Source organism: Cupressus sempervirens, chromosome 6, assembly GCF_028749045.1.
Source record: "Cupressus sempervirens isolate cs-2001-9-10 chromosome 6, ASM2874904v1, whole genome shotgun sequence".
NCBI lineage: Eukaryota > Viridiplantae > Streptophyta > Pinopsida > Cupressales > Cupressaceae > Cupressus > Cupressus sempervirens.
The window spans coordinates 265,437,066-265,453,406 of NC_143123.1; the positions used below are offsets into that span (position 1 = coordinate 265,437,066).

Below are 16,341 nucleotides of genomic sequence, written 5' to 3' on the forward strand. Positions count from 1 at the left end.
CTTTTGTGTTATGCTTCCATGTGTTTACTCTTGCAGCTTGGTTTGGGACATCTCCAACCTAGCTTGTCACTTGAAAAGGCCAATTTTCATTAAAACATTAAAGACTATAGTCAAATCAACTCAGAATGAGCTGAAATTTTAAAATAGATATCAAAATCCACTTTAAATATTAAATATAATTTTATTTTGTGTAATTGCCAATAAAAGACCACTTTTTGAGGCTTTTTAATCACGATGTGTTGTCACATTGAAAAACCCCACCTTTTCCTTCACACTTGAGCTAAACAACTCCATTTGAGGCCTAAGGTATCTCGAAATGTGCGGGACTGCAAGGGCTATTATCATAAGGCAAAAAGAAGACTCAAAACTATTTACAAGAAGAAGAAAAAAAAATGAAAGACATTAAAGTTAATAAAAAATCAAGTGTTTGCAATAAGAGAAAAACAGTTTCTTACAAACATTTGGGGATTAAAATTGACAAAAACCTTCAAAAAAAATGCATGAGAGTACAATTCAGGTATGCCTTATGCCCGACATATTGCAATCAAATTCCATTAGATCTACATACAATCAATTGAATTTTTTCATTTCCTATCTGTTTTGTGTTATGGTTCCATGTGTTTACTCTTGCTGCTTGGTTTGGTACATCTCCAACCTAGCTTGTCACTTGAAAAGGCCAATTTTCATTAAAACATTAAAAACTATGGTCAAATCAACTCAGAATGAGCTGAAATTTTAAAATAGATATCAAAATCCACTTTAAATATTAAATATAATTTTATTTTGTGTAATTGCCAATAAAAAACCACTTTTTGAGGCTTTTTAATCACGATGTGTTGTCACTTTGAAAAACCCCACCTTTTCCTTCACACTTGAGCTGAACAACTCCGTTTGAGGCCTAAGTTATCTCGAAATGTGCGGGACTACAAGGGGCTATTATCATAAGGCAAAAAGAAGACTCAGAACTATTTACAAGAAGAAGAAAAACAAACAAAAGACATTAAAGTTAATAAAAAATCAAGTGTTTGCGATAAGAGAAAAAATGTTTCTTACAAACATTTGGGGATTAAAATTGACAAAAACCTGCAAAAAAAATGCATGAGTACAATTCAGGTAGGCCTTATGCCGGACATATTGCAATCAAATTCCATTAGATCTACATACAATCAATTGAATTTTTTCATTTCCTATCTGTTTTGTGTTATGCTTCCATGTGTTTACTCTTGCTGCTTGGTTTGGGACATCTCCAACCTAGGTTGTCACTTGAAAAGGCCAATTTTCATTAAAACATTAAAAACTATGGTCAAATCAACTCAGAATGAGCTGAAATTTTAAAATAGATATCAAAATCCACTTTAAATATTAAATATAATTTTATTTTGTGTAATTGCCAATAAAAGACCACTTTTTGAGGCTTTTTAATCACGATGTGTTGTCACTTTGAAAAACCCCAGCTTTTACTTCACATTTGAGGTAAACAACTCCGTTTGAGGCCTAAGTTATCTCGAAATGTGCGGGATTGCAAGGGCTATTATCATAAGGCAAAAAGAAGACTAAAAACTATTTACAAGAAGAAGAAAAACAAACAAAAGACATTAAAGTTTATAAAAAATCAAGTGTTTGCAATAAGAGGAAAAAAGTTTCTTACAAACATTTGGGAATTAAAATTGACAAAAACCTTTAAAAAAAATGCATGAGTACAATTCAGGGATAACAAATTTCCTTAATGACACTTTACCAATACGTTAAAAGAAAGAGGCTATACTTATGAATTCACAAGGAAATTGTGTAGGGTTGCCTCAATTTTGTAATCTCAAATTTGAGGACAACATGAGTCGCATATCAAACATTGTATCTATCTTATGACATTCATTAGAGATAAACCCAATAGATGTATCAAAATGACCAATGTTTTTCTTCTCAGAATAACCTAATAATGTGTGTGTTTTCAAATTAATTTCTACTGCTATTCATCTATGAAACATAAAATCATCCAAACTCTTTTAAATATGAATTAATAAAAAAAGTCTCTTGTAATTGAATTTTGAAAAAGTTAGTCCCATATTCCATAAGAATGGACAAAGGACATTACAAGAAATATGAAGACACATGCATAAGGGAAAAATAAGCACCACAGGGTTGTGCTTTAAAAGAACATTGAGAGGCTCATTCTCATTATGCTCAGTTATTTCGTTCCTTATTGTAGAGCTTTGAGAGCTTCTTATTTCAGATCTAGTTTCCTGAGGATAGAAACCATTGGATTCTCTTAGCAGATTAGATGGAAACCCAATTCGTTTTTGGAAGATGGTTTTGCAATGGAATTCATAGTTGGGGGAAATTGATAGAGGTATTTCAAGATTGTTTGGGAAAAAAACATGGCTGTAATGGTTTAGCTATTTTGAGGGAAAAATATATCCCTAATTTAAAATTAAATGTTGATAAACAGCAATTACTTTTGCATGAAAATTTTATGTTTAAATTCATGTGGTTAAAAAACTGGTCAAAATATCATATTGGGATATTTCAGCTTACCACACCCATAAAACAAATGTTTTTTCCCATAAAGAAAAACCAGGACAAAGAAGAGCATAATAGTGTGCAGTTAGGACCCCTAGACTAAGAGGAGTTCCATAGGCACCTATGACAAGCCTACACATCCCAAGTTCTTGAGGAGCAAATTTGAGATAGGGAGTATAGAGGAAGTGAAAGGTGGAGCTTTTGCTCACGATATTTTGGCCATGTATGATGAGTGAGTTGCATTGCCACAAAGAGCCAAAGATCATTTGTCGTTTGATAGGTTCATGACCAAGAGGAGAGAGCACAATAGGCCTAGGTAGGAAAGAAGATTAAGGAACCAAAATGATGACCTTAAACATGCCACTAGTAGTAAGCTCACTCTTCTTATGTTTAATGGCAAAGGGAAGGTCACTGCTAGAACTTAAATTAATAAACTTAATACGATGCAATTAAGTTTGCAACATTGCATCTAGATGGCACAACACACAAGTGGTGGCATCATAGGATGGTCACCTTGCAACAATCTTATTACCTCTTATCAGGAGTTCTCTAATGGATTGGTTGAGCGTTTGAACAAAATAGATCTAGAGTCATATATTTGAGATCTTGCTCATCTTATATAGGTGGGCAATTTGGATTCTTTCATTATTGAGTTTTAGAGGCTTGATGTGATGGTTCTAGATGTGACAAAGAGATGTTTGGTAATGCTATTTACTGAGGGTCATCAAGAGCATTTGAGGGGTTGGCTTAAGGATTTTAATCCACCTTTCCCACATGGGGCCATTAAAAAGGATAGAAGCATGGAGCTTGCAGCTCCTAAGAGGCAATCTCAACTTAAATCTACCACTTTAGATCTTGCTCATCTTATATAGGTGGCCAATTTGGATTCTTTCATTATTAAGTTTTAGAGGCTTGATGTGATGGTTCCAGATGTGACAAAGAGATGTTTGGTAGTGCTATTTACTGAGGGTCTTCAAGAGCATTTGAGGGGTTGGCTTAAGGATTTTAATCCGCCTTTCCCACATGGGGCCATTAAAAAGGCTAGAAGCATGGAGCTTGCAGCTCCTAAGAGGCAATCTCAACTCAAATTTACCACTATATCTTTAGAGGAGGATCACCCACAAGTTGTTGATCAAAAAAGAAATTAGTACAAAAATATGATGAGGCAACTCACGAAGATTTACAAAAGAAACAAGTATGTTATTGGACCAAAGAACCCCATGATTATGAACACACCTTCCCTTTAAAGCCTAAGGGAAAAGATAGCCTTTCTATGTGGGTTTAGTATGATGATGAAGCTGAAAATTCACATTAGCCAACTAGATTTTATGTTTATGAGGCTTGGAAATCCTCTCTCGAGTTTGGTTTTGATGCCAAACTATCCATTGGCATTATCTATCACTATACCACATGCAACTTTCAAAATCAGGGGTCTAGTGGATGAACAATGGTGCATTTCCATACTTGATACTGAGGTTACATGATTTAATTGACGATGGATTTGTTAGTAGGTGTAGACTTTGGACAGAGGACTTCACTCAATTCTGTGACAGAGTGGCAAATGGTTTTACCTTCTCCTGTACGAGAAGCATATGCAATCTCATTCTTTTATTTAATGTCTACAAGCTACAAGTTGATTTCTATGTAGCCAACTTGGGTGTTGGGTACGTAGTGGCTTTGGGATATTGAAGAGTTCATCCTCAACCTTCTATTAATGGAGATGAGATTTAAGTATCAAGGAAGGAGGCATGAGTTGAGGGGAATCACAAAGGGGAGTTTACGCTCTTTCTCTATTTAGGGAGAAGGGAAGGTGATAGAGGAACATGATATGGTACAGGAGGAAAATGGCACATATCATTTCTTTGATAGTTCAAGGATATACAGTTCTAATCAGCATAGAGGTAAGGTTCACTTTGTGAACAATCCCTTATTTGAGATGGAGTAACTATTGCCATATGACAATCCTCTCTTTGACATTGATGTTGAACACTCACCTGAGACGAGTCTTCACGATGTTTGTCATGTCCCCAAATTTTAATGTAATAATTTAATTTAATTAACTAATTAATTGGTCCCAAAATTTAAATAATATAATAAAAGAACCTTTAATTAGTTACTTTAATTAATAAATATTGGGTCCAAGTTAATAATATTTGTATTTGTCTAAGTTGCCAAATCAGATGTGGGTTCGGCATTCGAGTTTGAAATTTGCTCAATTTTTTTTGGGCTGGGTTCAGGTTCGTCCGCAACCAAATTTTTTTACTAAAAAAATTATATATATGTAAATATATGCTGCAGAAAATAAGTTCATACACCACTATGCTAATATTAAAGAAACTTAGAAATATACACCACCACATATATTAACTAAATGAGAACCCTAAAAGGCTAAAACACTTAAAAATATGATGGACAGAGAAAAATAAGAATACAAACTAAATCATACCTTTTTACAATTCTTATTTTTTGATATTTTTTTTTAAATTTTTTTTATTTATAATAAAAATTGATAAAGATTAAAATTCTTAAATAAATTTGTATCTGTTAAACATAAAATAAACTAATGCATTATTCCTCTAATGTCTAGAAAAAGATATGAAATAAAATGGACGCAAATTTTAATAACACATGACAAAACTAGACTATCCAATGTCCATAGATTATAAGAAAGGTGAGATAACAACTCTAATTTTGTTGAAAATAATTTTCCTCTTATTTTCCAAATTGGACAATAGGAAGTATTCATTGTCGCCTTAACAAAACTTCCACAACTCTAATTTTTTTTCATCGTCATTTCTTGAATCTTCACTCACAAAGTAAAGAGTACGAAAGAAAAACTAAATGCTAATTTTCAACCTTTTTTTAATTAACTATACTTATGTTTGTTGTTTGTAAGTGGGTTAAGATACAGAAGAAAAGTTTAGCAGTCCTCTCATTTTCCAGACTACTTTGCAAATAGAAGACAAAAGACTTAAACTTGAAAGATTCCATCTTCACTCTGCAAGATTCACGTGTTAATTTTCTGAGCTTTGACGTCTCATTTTGAACCAAGAAATGCATTGATTATAGATTCTCAAAGTAGTCTTAACCACAACGTCACGACATGCATTTGAAATTCACTGAAATTGATCTAAATTTGTTTTGGGTGCATGTTGACTGGTCCAAATTCGTTGCAGATGATTAAAAATTTGACTAGGGTCCCTTTGTCCAAATTTGCACCAAATTCCTTGTAAAATATCGATTTGGAGCTGACTTCAAACCGAATATGAATGTGCAACGAATTGACTTGTGATTTTGGTGCTAGAAGACCGAATATGGAAACTTAGGTATTTGTGGTTCCGATTGATTTAGTATATCTTGGACCCATTTTTATTTAATTGTTTCCATAGGTATTGTTGTCGGCTATCTTTGTAAACCCTCGGTAGTTCCTCTGAAGGGTATTTAAGCACGACATGTAGGTAGTAGTTGGTATGCAATTTGGATTATTTTATTTGTACTACGAATTCCTATTGGAATTCTCTGTTGTTCGCCATTTCAGAAGTGAAAGATCTTCCCTACTTGGCTATCTTGGTTTCGATGGGCTTCAACCCTCACCCTATTCCGTTCTTCGTATCACTTTGCTCAGATCTGGCAAATCGAAGCACCATCTTTATTTGCAAATATAATTTACATTCTTGGCACACATTGCAAATTATGGTGTTTGGAGCACGTCTATGTAGCAAGTATTACTGGTATCTAATTATTATTTCCATTGGATTCGAGACCACTAAAATTTCTCACTCTGTGCACTTCCTCCACCTTCATTGCCCCCAAGATCTTGAGTACGGGCTTGTTAAGACACCCAGTAAGACTTCCACATGGTGTACTCTCTCTCTCATCATAATACAACCGCCCCCTCCTCTTCTCCTTGCTTTGAACAGATACCCTTCATCCACATCTGTATGCTTCAACTCCACCCTTTTCCACCGCACACAACCATCCCCTCACTTGCTTACCATACGGCTTGCTATCATATTGTACAGACACCCCTCTCACCATATGCCACTGGCCTGCTAACCACCATACACCCTCAAGGATGTACGGTCATACTACACCTCCGTATTGTACACTTGTTTGCATTAACCATATAGACTATTTGTCCTGGGGGGGTACAAACTTCCCATCTCTTCTTTGTCCTACGGTCATGACCTCACTTCCATATACCTTGGGTTGATTCCCTCTTCAACATACATGTACTCTCCTGTGAAATTTGGTGTAAGTGCAAACTAGGGAACATTACAGTGGTATTAGAGCAATTGCCTTTGGGCCGAGATTTCCTTCAGAACATTCGTACAGAGATCCCCTTCGGGCCAAGATTGCCTTTGGAGCATCCGTACAGTGTGAAGGGTCGAGATCGCCTCCGGTCAGAGATCCCCTTCAGGATGAGGTTGCCTTCGGGTTGAGATCGCCTTCAGGCCAAGTTAGCCTTCGGGACATTAAAATGGTATCAGAGCTGGTGATCTTGCTAGCTTGCTGGGATGATTGAGAGATTTTGATATTTGGATCACACTGTGGCACCGAACAACGATGGAGAGTGGTGGTTGAAGGCACTACAAAAGATTGACAAATAACTTAGTGAGGTTGTTGATCTTCCATCAGATATATTGGAAGTATGTTTGTGTAAGGTGAACCAATTACCTTCAAGATTTATACAGAGAATCCTCTCACCAATTAAGGATGCCTAAAGTCAACCCACGCTTTTGAGACACCATGACAAGGAAAAAAGGTTAGCAGTTGCAACATGTCTCACCGAGGTCTTGAGAATTTTGGCTCCCAAAGCACCGTGTGATGATAACACCATGATAGAGATATCGCATTTGATAGTTGACAGCTTTTAGAGTCTTGATGACTTCAGTAGTGACCCTTTTGTTAGGAGATCTACAATATTGGAGAATTGTGAAAATGTTAAAGTAAGTAACCTCCTCTTAGATCTCGAATTGCAAAATTTTGTCCATGATATGTTTCATCACTTCTTGGTCACCATCAAGGAAGATCATGATACTAAGATTCACTTGCTATGGAGAGTCTTACAATTTCGTGTATTGAAGAGATGGATTAAATATCCCAACCCTTTGCATCTATGTTATGTGTTGTTCGTAATCTAGAATGTGTCCCCTCTATAGAAACATATAGACTGGTCACTAACGTTTTCAAGCATTGTGAAGAGAAACTAATATCTCATTTGCACAAGTGGGAGAAAATGGATGACAACGATAAGGGTGATGCATTGTGTAAGGAGAATGAAGGCATGATTATAGGCTCCAGGAGGATTTGCTAAATCTTTCTACTATACCAACATGGGGAGAACACCTAAAAAATGAAGATGTTACTTGTATGGATCTTGTGAAGACATGGACGGATCAAGTTGTGCCCATCATCGAAGTTGTGCCCGTCACTAAGGCACTATCTGTCATGGAGGTTCTATCAGTTGCTGAGGTTGTGTCCATCATAGAAGCTGTGTTTGTTGCCGAGGCTAAATCTGACATCAAGGCTGTGTCCGTCATTGAGGTCGTGTTTGTTGCTAAGGTTGTGCATTTGTCATCGAAGCTATGTCCATCGTCGTGGTCATGTCCATCATTGTGGTTGTATTCGTCACCATAGTTGTGTTTGTTGCCATCACCGTTGCCATGTCTATCATTGTAGTTGTGTCTGTTTTTGTCACCGTCATTGTATCTGTTGTTGTCACCATCACCATGTTCGTCTTTTCATTGTGTCTATTGTCGTTACCGCCACTGTGTCTGTTGCCAAGTCTGTCATCATGCCCATCACCATCGTGTCCATCACCGACACCAAGTCTATGGTTGTTGGCGAGTTTGTGTCCCTCGCTATAGTTGTGCTTGTCAATGTCATCATGGCTGTCTCCGTCATCATTGTGTGTCTGTCATTGTGGCTGCATCCATCGCAATAGTTGTCTATTGCCATTGAGACATTGCTTGCTATCGAGGCTCTATCCATCATTCTATGTGCCGTTGTGGTTTTATCCGTAGCTAAAATTTTGTTTGTCACTGAGGTACTCTCCATCGAGGCTTTCTTTGCCAAGGCTCCCTTCGTCGAGGTACTCATGGTTGGGGTTCCCTTCGCTGAGTTACTCTCATCGAGGTTCCCTTCATTGAGGTATTCTTCGCTAAGGCTCTCGTTGTTGTGACACCTTTTGCCAAGGTTCCTGTCACTGAGGTACTCATGACTGAGCTCCCCTTTGCTGACATTCTCACCATCAAGACTCTCTTCGTCAAGGTTTCGTCCATCAGGAATATAATAGTGGTTGTTGTGATTGTGTCAGTGGCTAAGTTTGTGCTAGTATCGACATCTATGTGTATGACCACACCCAAAGAGATTTTTGAACATAATAATGTGAAAGACTCCTCGATTTGCGTCAACGGGATCTTGTTGAAGGGCACGACAATGTTTATATCAAAGGGGCATAACAGATGCCTCACAATAATGTGGTACAAGGGAGGTTTGATGACAATTCACGCATCTCACCTGCGTGCTTGGTTTGGGATCCTGGTGCTGACAATAAAATCAATGTTGAAGTGAACCCCCATAATGCTCTCAGTATGTGGGATGAGAGCAAGGATGATAATATTCAGGATAACATGGATAATAATCCGTAGTCACATAAATGGAATCATGAACCTAGAGAATGAGGCGAAGGTTGTTTGCAGGAATAATTGCTACAGTTGATTGATGATGGAGTCTATCCTCCAACCGTGCTCAAGATATGTATAACTGCAAGCTTTCTGTGTGAGGGACTTTCACGCGAGAGCAATAGAGTCTGCCTAAGTTATGAGTTCCAGAATAGATTGATGAACATAATGACATTGATGTATTTTATGATTGGCATCTTTGGAATCCTGACGACTCAAGACATGCCAATATTTATATTAGAGAGGTGCAACAAAAGTTTGATGGCAATGTGATGCTACAGAGAATTGATGCCATTTCACCATCTCACTTGGGCATTTGATTTGGGACCCTGGAGTTGTTGGCTTTTTCTTCTGATGAAAAATTGCTTAAGGGCAAGCAATCTTTGGACAACGAGGATTTGTCATGTCCCCAAATTTTAATGTAATAATTAAATTAAATTAATGAATTAATTGGTTTCAGAATTTAAATAATATAATAAAAGGACCTTTAATTAGTTACTTTAATTAATAAATATGGGGCCCAAGTTAATATTTGTATTTGTGGTTCCGATTGATTTAGTATATCTCGAACCCATTTTTATTTAATTGTTTCCCTAGGTATTGTCGTCGGCTATCGTTGTAAATCCTTGGTAGTTCCTCTGAAGGGTATTTAAGCACGACATGTAGGTAGTAGTTGGTATGCGATTTGGATTATTTTATTTAATTGCGATGTGATGATCCCTTCTGCTTGGTCATCTTAGAATAATTATAAAAAGAATATGAGACTCTGAAAGTCAAATCTTGATATAATTAATCATATGCGAGACAACTTGTAAGTATCTTTACTGAACTTCATTAGTAATTCTAGATAACATCCATATTTCCATATAGCACATAACAAATACTAAGGTTATTATAGGCTTATCTATCATTTACTAATAATATTAGTTATTATATTAGACTCTTTGTAAAAGAACAAATTATAATCACATTAGATAGATATTATATTATCAATATATGTTTATACTCAATTCTATACTTATAATCATATTTCATAACAATACTACAAATTACTATCTTGAATGACCCATATTGATTTACATAAATTATAATATCAATTGGATAATTACTTTTTGATATATCTTATAATATCAATTTCTAAATATATATAATATAACAAACAAGAGTAAGTTACATACCTTGATTTATTCATCGACTCACCTTCTATGCCTAGGAGTATGAAATAAATCTTATTACCAACAAAGATACAATGGATTGATTTGTACTTGCAGACTCCAGCACGTGACTATGATAGGTCACATCGACTGATAAGTAAACTTTTTTCACTCCTTATTGTCTATTGCTTGATTGGTGGTAATTTTTATGTTTTGAACTTATAACTTTCTGTGTTTATTGGTGGTTTACTTGTTTTGCATTCCAATTAATGTTTTTCTTATTCGATGCTATGATGTTCGATAAGATGTTCATGTCCTATGATGGCAGTACAAACTTTACTTACATGGCATTGTATTTGACACTCCTTGCAGATCGAGCTTTTTCTTTGGTTGTCCCTTATTATTTGATGTGTCCATTTTTATTCCTATTTTCCCCTGTGGCATCCACATAGGACAAAAGTTAGTCTAGTTTATTCCCATCTATGCACGGGGTTCCATGTCGATAATGGCCGATAGTCCCCCTTTTTACTTGCGTAGATATATTTATATGGTTTGTAATGAAGGGACGTAACCCTTGTAGCTTTCGTTCTATTATAATAATAATATAATATCATTATTATTATATTGTATGGTCACTGGTTCTTCTGTAGATAGAGTTGACTATGAATGATTTAATAACAAGTATGTCCTTTATTGCTTGATCATTTACAATTATAAGTAATATTATTCATGTATGATTGTTATTAAAGAATAAATAATGAATTGAGAAAATATATTGTGAGATTCAATATGTATATTATAAAAAGTCCTTTCATTTGAACTTAAATTATCATATTAGTGTATATTCTATAGTCATTATCTATTAATATTAGGGCTCATGACATGCAAATTCCTATTGGAATACTCTGTTATTCGCCATTTCGGAAGTGGAAGATCTTCCCTACTTGTTATTTCGGTTTTTGTGGGCTTCAACCCTCACCCTATTCCATTCTCTATATCACTTTGCTCGGATTTGGCAAATCGGAGCACCATCTTTATTTGCAAATATAATTTATATTCTTGGCATACATTGCAAATTATCGTGTTTCGAGCACATTTATGTAGCAAGTATTATTGGTATCTAAATTATTATTTCTCTTGGGTTCGACACTATTGAAGTTTCTCAGTCTGTGCACTTCCTCCACCATCACTACCCCTAAGATCCTGAGTACGGGCCTGTTAAGACACCTGGTAAGACTTCCACACGGTGTACCCTCTCTCTCATCACCATACAACTGCCCCCTCCCCCCTCTTCTTCTTGCCCTGAATGGATACTCTTCATCCACCTTTGTACACTTCAACTCCACTCTTTTCTGCCGTACTCTCCATCCCTCACTCGCCTACCGTACGACTTTCTATTGTATTGTACAAACACCCCTCTCACTGTACGCCATTGGCCTAGTCACCATTGTACACCCTCAAGGCCATACAATCATACTGCACCTCCATACCATACACCTGTCTGCACTAACCATATGGACTATTTGTCCCAGGGGGTACGAAATTCCCATCTCTTCTTTGTCCTACGGTCACGACCTCACTTCCATATGCCTTGGGTTGATTCCCTCTTCACCGTACATGTACTCTCTTGTGAAATTTGGTGTAAGTGCGAACTAGGGAACATTACAGTGGTATCAGAGCAATTGCCTTCGGGCCAAGATTGCCTTCAGAGCATCCGTACAGAGATCCCCTTCGGGAAGTCATTGCCTTCGGGTCGAGATCCCCCTCGGACTCGAGATTGCCTTCAAAGCATCCGTACAAAGATCCCCTTCGGGTTGAGAATGGCTCCGGACAGAGATCCCCTTCGGGCCAAGATTGCCTTCAGGCCGAGTTTGCCTTCCACACATTACAATGTTTGCAATCCTACCAATGCATTAGGGTTCTAGATAGACCTTGCAAAGGAATTTTCAGTGGTGAACATGGTGTGAAGTGCATATAGTTTACATTTGATCGATGTGTACATGATGTTTACTAGAAGCACATTTTAGGAACACACGAGCAAGATGGTTTCTAAGATAGCTTATCATGCATAGTAATGGGGGCAAATCATGCTAGCCTGTAAAGTTGCTCACATGTGATGTTAATGTTCTTGCGACAAAAAAATGTTGTGATGGTTTCAGCTGGGTAAATTCTATTGGTTGTATTGATGATGACGTTGTTATAGGAGTTGGTTGATGATGACAAGGACATTGCACAGTCTTATCTGGGGGATCTTGGTAGAGTTGGGATTTCTCTTCAAGTTGAGTACAATGAGGTTTGAGATGAGAGATTGCTTGGGGACAAGAAATTTCAAGTAGGGTGAATTGTAATGTCCCCATCTTAGCTCACCATGGTTTTTGGTTTGGATTAGCCTATCAATGACCCTCATATGCTAAGCAATATGGTTAGGGAGTCTCAATTCACAAAACAGGAGGTTGATTTCCATTTTAGAGGACGAGTGTTCAAGATTGCTCTTTGTTTGGATCAATTTGGCACACTTTTTATTTATAGTGAGTTTCTATTTCAGGAAAGTCAAGATTTCTATCTTTAATAGAGCGCCTAAATAGATTTGTGGTATTGAATGGAGTAGTTATTCAAGGACTTACTATTTATACTAAGTTTTGCAAAGCTCCTACTTTTGGTAGGGCACATGGATGTCTATCATATGCCTATGATTATTTTATTGTTAATAAAGTCATACTATATTAATAGTATGTTATAAAGGCCAATAATAAGATAATAAAGTGAATGAGCCAATTGATGTCATTTGATCATGACGCATTCAATGACTTGTTTTAAAGCGGGGCATATTAAATATTATAAATCAAGGTCAACACCATAAGTAAAAAGGAAATATCTTTTATCTGAAAAGAAAAAGCCACAATGGAACCAAGTGAGAGAGATTATATAAAGGTGCCTCACGAAATCAATTCATCATGTTATGCTTGCCTTTTGAGTCGGTTTGCATTTGTTCGTGAGAACTGTGAAGAGAGTAGGGTTGCTGCAATTTGTTTGCATACATTTGCCTGTTATTTGCAAAACTGATTAAAAGTTTTAGACTTTAAAACACTTGAAAAATTCAAACGTGCAAAATTTTTGAAAAAAGGTCAACTGACAGAATGTTTAGAGATTGAGCCAGTGGAGCTCATCACATTGATATTATCATTGAAAATGCTCTGCTCTAGCCAATACATCAGTCATGATCAAACAGGTGATTTACATCTAAAAACAATATGTACTTTCTCACGTGCTCACATTTGATCATTGCTTATTCTTTTGTTAAAGCTAGACTCTGTATATGGTTTATCATGTGACCATTGACATAAATATGATTTTAATTCTGTCCTTACAACTGTTTATGAAAATCTGTGACAGGAATGTTTTTTTTGCAAAGAGTATTTTGTATACACCAAAACCTTGTTTGGTCAGCAGATAAATCAACTGTACAAAAGATGTTCATCATATTACAGTTTAATCAGTAGCATCAACCAAAGATAGTAAAAATATTTGATTTGATTTGGCATTGGTAAGGATAAGATCAACACTAATAAACAGGTTTGCTATTTACAAAGTCTAGATAAGATCAGACTTACTCTTGAACAAGTCAAGATCAGATAAGACGAGATTTTATAAAAGTAAATATTAAATTGGATTTTCTTTTTGAAAAGTATAGCAAGATGGGTGTTATGGAAGAGCAAGCCTTTTTTTCCAATCTTTGCAATCAGCTCATATTGTCACTTCCTACTGCTCCAACATCAATTTTATTTTATTTCTAACCTGTTTCCTTTTATAATATGTGCTCTCTTGTTTTTACTGTCAATAAATATGTTTTTCCTTTATATAATTTTATTTATTTAATGGAGAAAAATTAATACATACTTGTGAGGGCATGGCTGGAGAGATGCTTGGTCCAGAAAATATAGGACCCCCAGTGCTGGCCTGTACACACAGAACATATATGCTTTAATGTGTATCTAGAAGTACCAAATTATCATTTTTCTACAAGTTTGATGATAAATTGAATAGAGCATTTGCAAATAAAGTTATCAATTAAAACAGAAAATGGCACTGCCACTCTGTAGTTCTGGATGACAATAAGTAAATACCCTAGAATCCTTAATGATCTATTCAATTTACTAAAGCCATATTGCTGGTACTGTAGAAGCCAAGGAATTGAATTGAAGTGGTATTTTGATATTATGATTCTTAAAAAGGAAATAGAAGTACTTAAAAGGAAAGGGCATTGCTGAAATAGATAAATAAGAAAGAGATAAAACAAAAACGTAAAATGGGTGGTTTAATTGCAGAGAATTTAGATAAGTGAATCTTGTAGACATATTTAACTACCAGTGCACAACTGCAGGAAATTGATTTTAAGAGAATATATTAAGATTTGTTCTTTTGCTTAGTCACTACTGTAGTCACATATTGTAAGCTAACCTCAAGCATTATAGGAAAGACGTAGAGTGGTTAATACTGGATCCTCCACAAGAAGATGACGTCATTTCAAAAAATCTTAGAAGCCTCTAGATAGATCATTGCTAATATACAAGCATAAAATTTTCTGAACAAATAAGGTTCAAGTAAATAAGTTTCCAAATGATTAAAATCCCGAGACTCCATCTGGAACAGATGAAAAATTGTTTGATATAATTGATTTTGTCTTTGGCCTCCAATGTTACATCATTATTGGATTTGATCTCTAGATAGAGGTCATCCTGATTTCATAGATAATGTCTGGTTCACATTGGTTGCATATTTGATAAACAATATTGGTCCCCATTTTTGGGCGTATCTTAATTTTGTCCAAGCAGCTGAAGCATGTTTAGAGGGGTTTCAGACATTGCACCATAAAAATGTTGTTGAACATGCACCATAAGAAAATTGTTGAACAAGTCTCATAAAATAACATGTACTGTAGCACAGATTAAATGAATTGAGATCATTGTGCTGAAGGCAACGAAAACAGATTCTAGTGTCCTGACTCCTAGCTTGACTTGCCTGATTTGAAATATTGGGTTCCATAACTTCTTGATCCAAGACTTCAATGTGAAATGGAATCTAAGTATACAATGTAAATAAATCCCTCCTAATATCATAGGGTTTCTTAGAAAGTCCTTTCTTGAGGCAATCAAGTGTTAAGATGATGCAGGAGCATCCTGGGGGATTGTCGATCAGCATCAACCAAAAAAATAATGGTTTGCTTTTTCATGTTTTGGTTTGTGTCAGCATTTCTCCATTCCGTTTCACAAGAACTGTTATCTCATGAATGCTAAGTCTTCCCTAATTTTGGAGAAAATATGATCAGAAAGCATCTGAAGATGCTTCATCTAAAGTGTCTCAAGTATTTGAGAGATCTTTGCAGCAAGTGACTCAGTTCAGTGTTTAAAAAATCTAAATGTTGTAAAACAGGTCTGAGATGTGCTAGTATAAATTCATTGAGCATGTTTGAGCTCTGCAAAGTTGGCAATCTTTTCCCAGACATTGCAGAGGAGGCTAAAGCTATGGGGTTGTAGGTTGAAAGCTGAAAAGATTTACAAGGTATTTAATGATATGAATAGCATACTCTATATACACCAGAAAAAAGCAAGTTCAAGTTCTGCACGACTATCAATAGATTCATGTGAAGATGTTTTGGATGATAAGGAGTTCAGTCACTCTTGCTGTATAAATGGGAGACACAGACATGGAAACTATTGGTCATCATAATCCTCATGTAGGAAGACACACTAAATTTACCGAACCTAATGAAAAAGAGAAAGCAGTTGGTTTGCGATCAATCATAAAAGAAAATATTAAATGAGCCGCTTCTTTCCTTGCAGAAACAATGATCTGAAGACTCACAATATTCATACCCAAGCAGCTGAATGGGAGAATGAATGTGAAAGGTCAAGGCACCGAGTTATTAAATTTTATTTCTTAATAAAAACAAGAGAATGAGAATCGTATTGGCTGACAGAGGGAGT

General features: G+C 35.9%; 1 protein-coding gene across 3 annotated transcripts in view; it reads right to left on the minus strand.

Annotated features, from left to right (window-relative positions):
• Positions 1-16,341, minus strand: part of LOC149552253 (AMP-dependent synthetase and ligase family protein) — a 329,479-nt gene that overhangs the window by 23,207 nt on the left and 289,931 nt on the right. For all 3 annotated transcript variants that reach the window (XR_016352887.1, XM_089787778.1, XM_089787779.1), the window contains one exon: positions 14,255-14,314. Coding sequence is in view for 2 of the 3 variants with exons in the window: in XM_089787778.1 (XP_089643904.1) it covers positions 14,255-14,314 (60 nt within the window). In the remaining variant the exon portion in view is untranslated. The remainder of the gene's footprint in view (positions 1-14,254; positions 14,315-16,341) is intronic.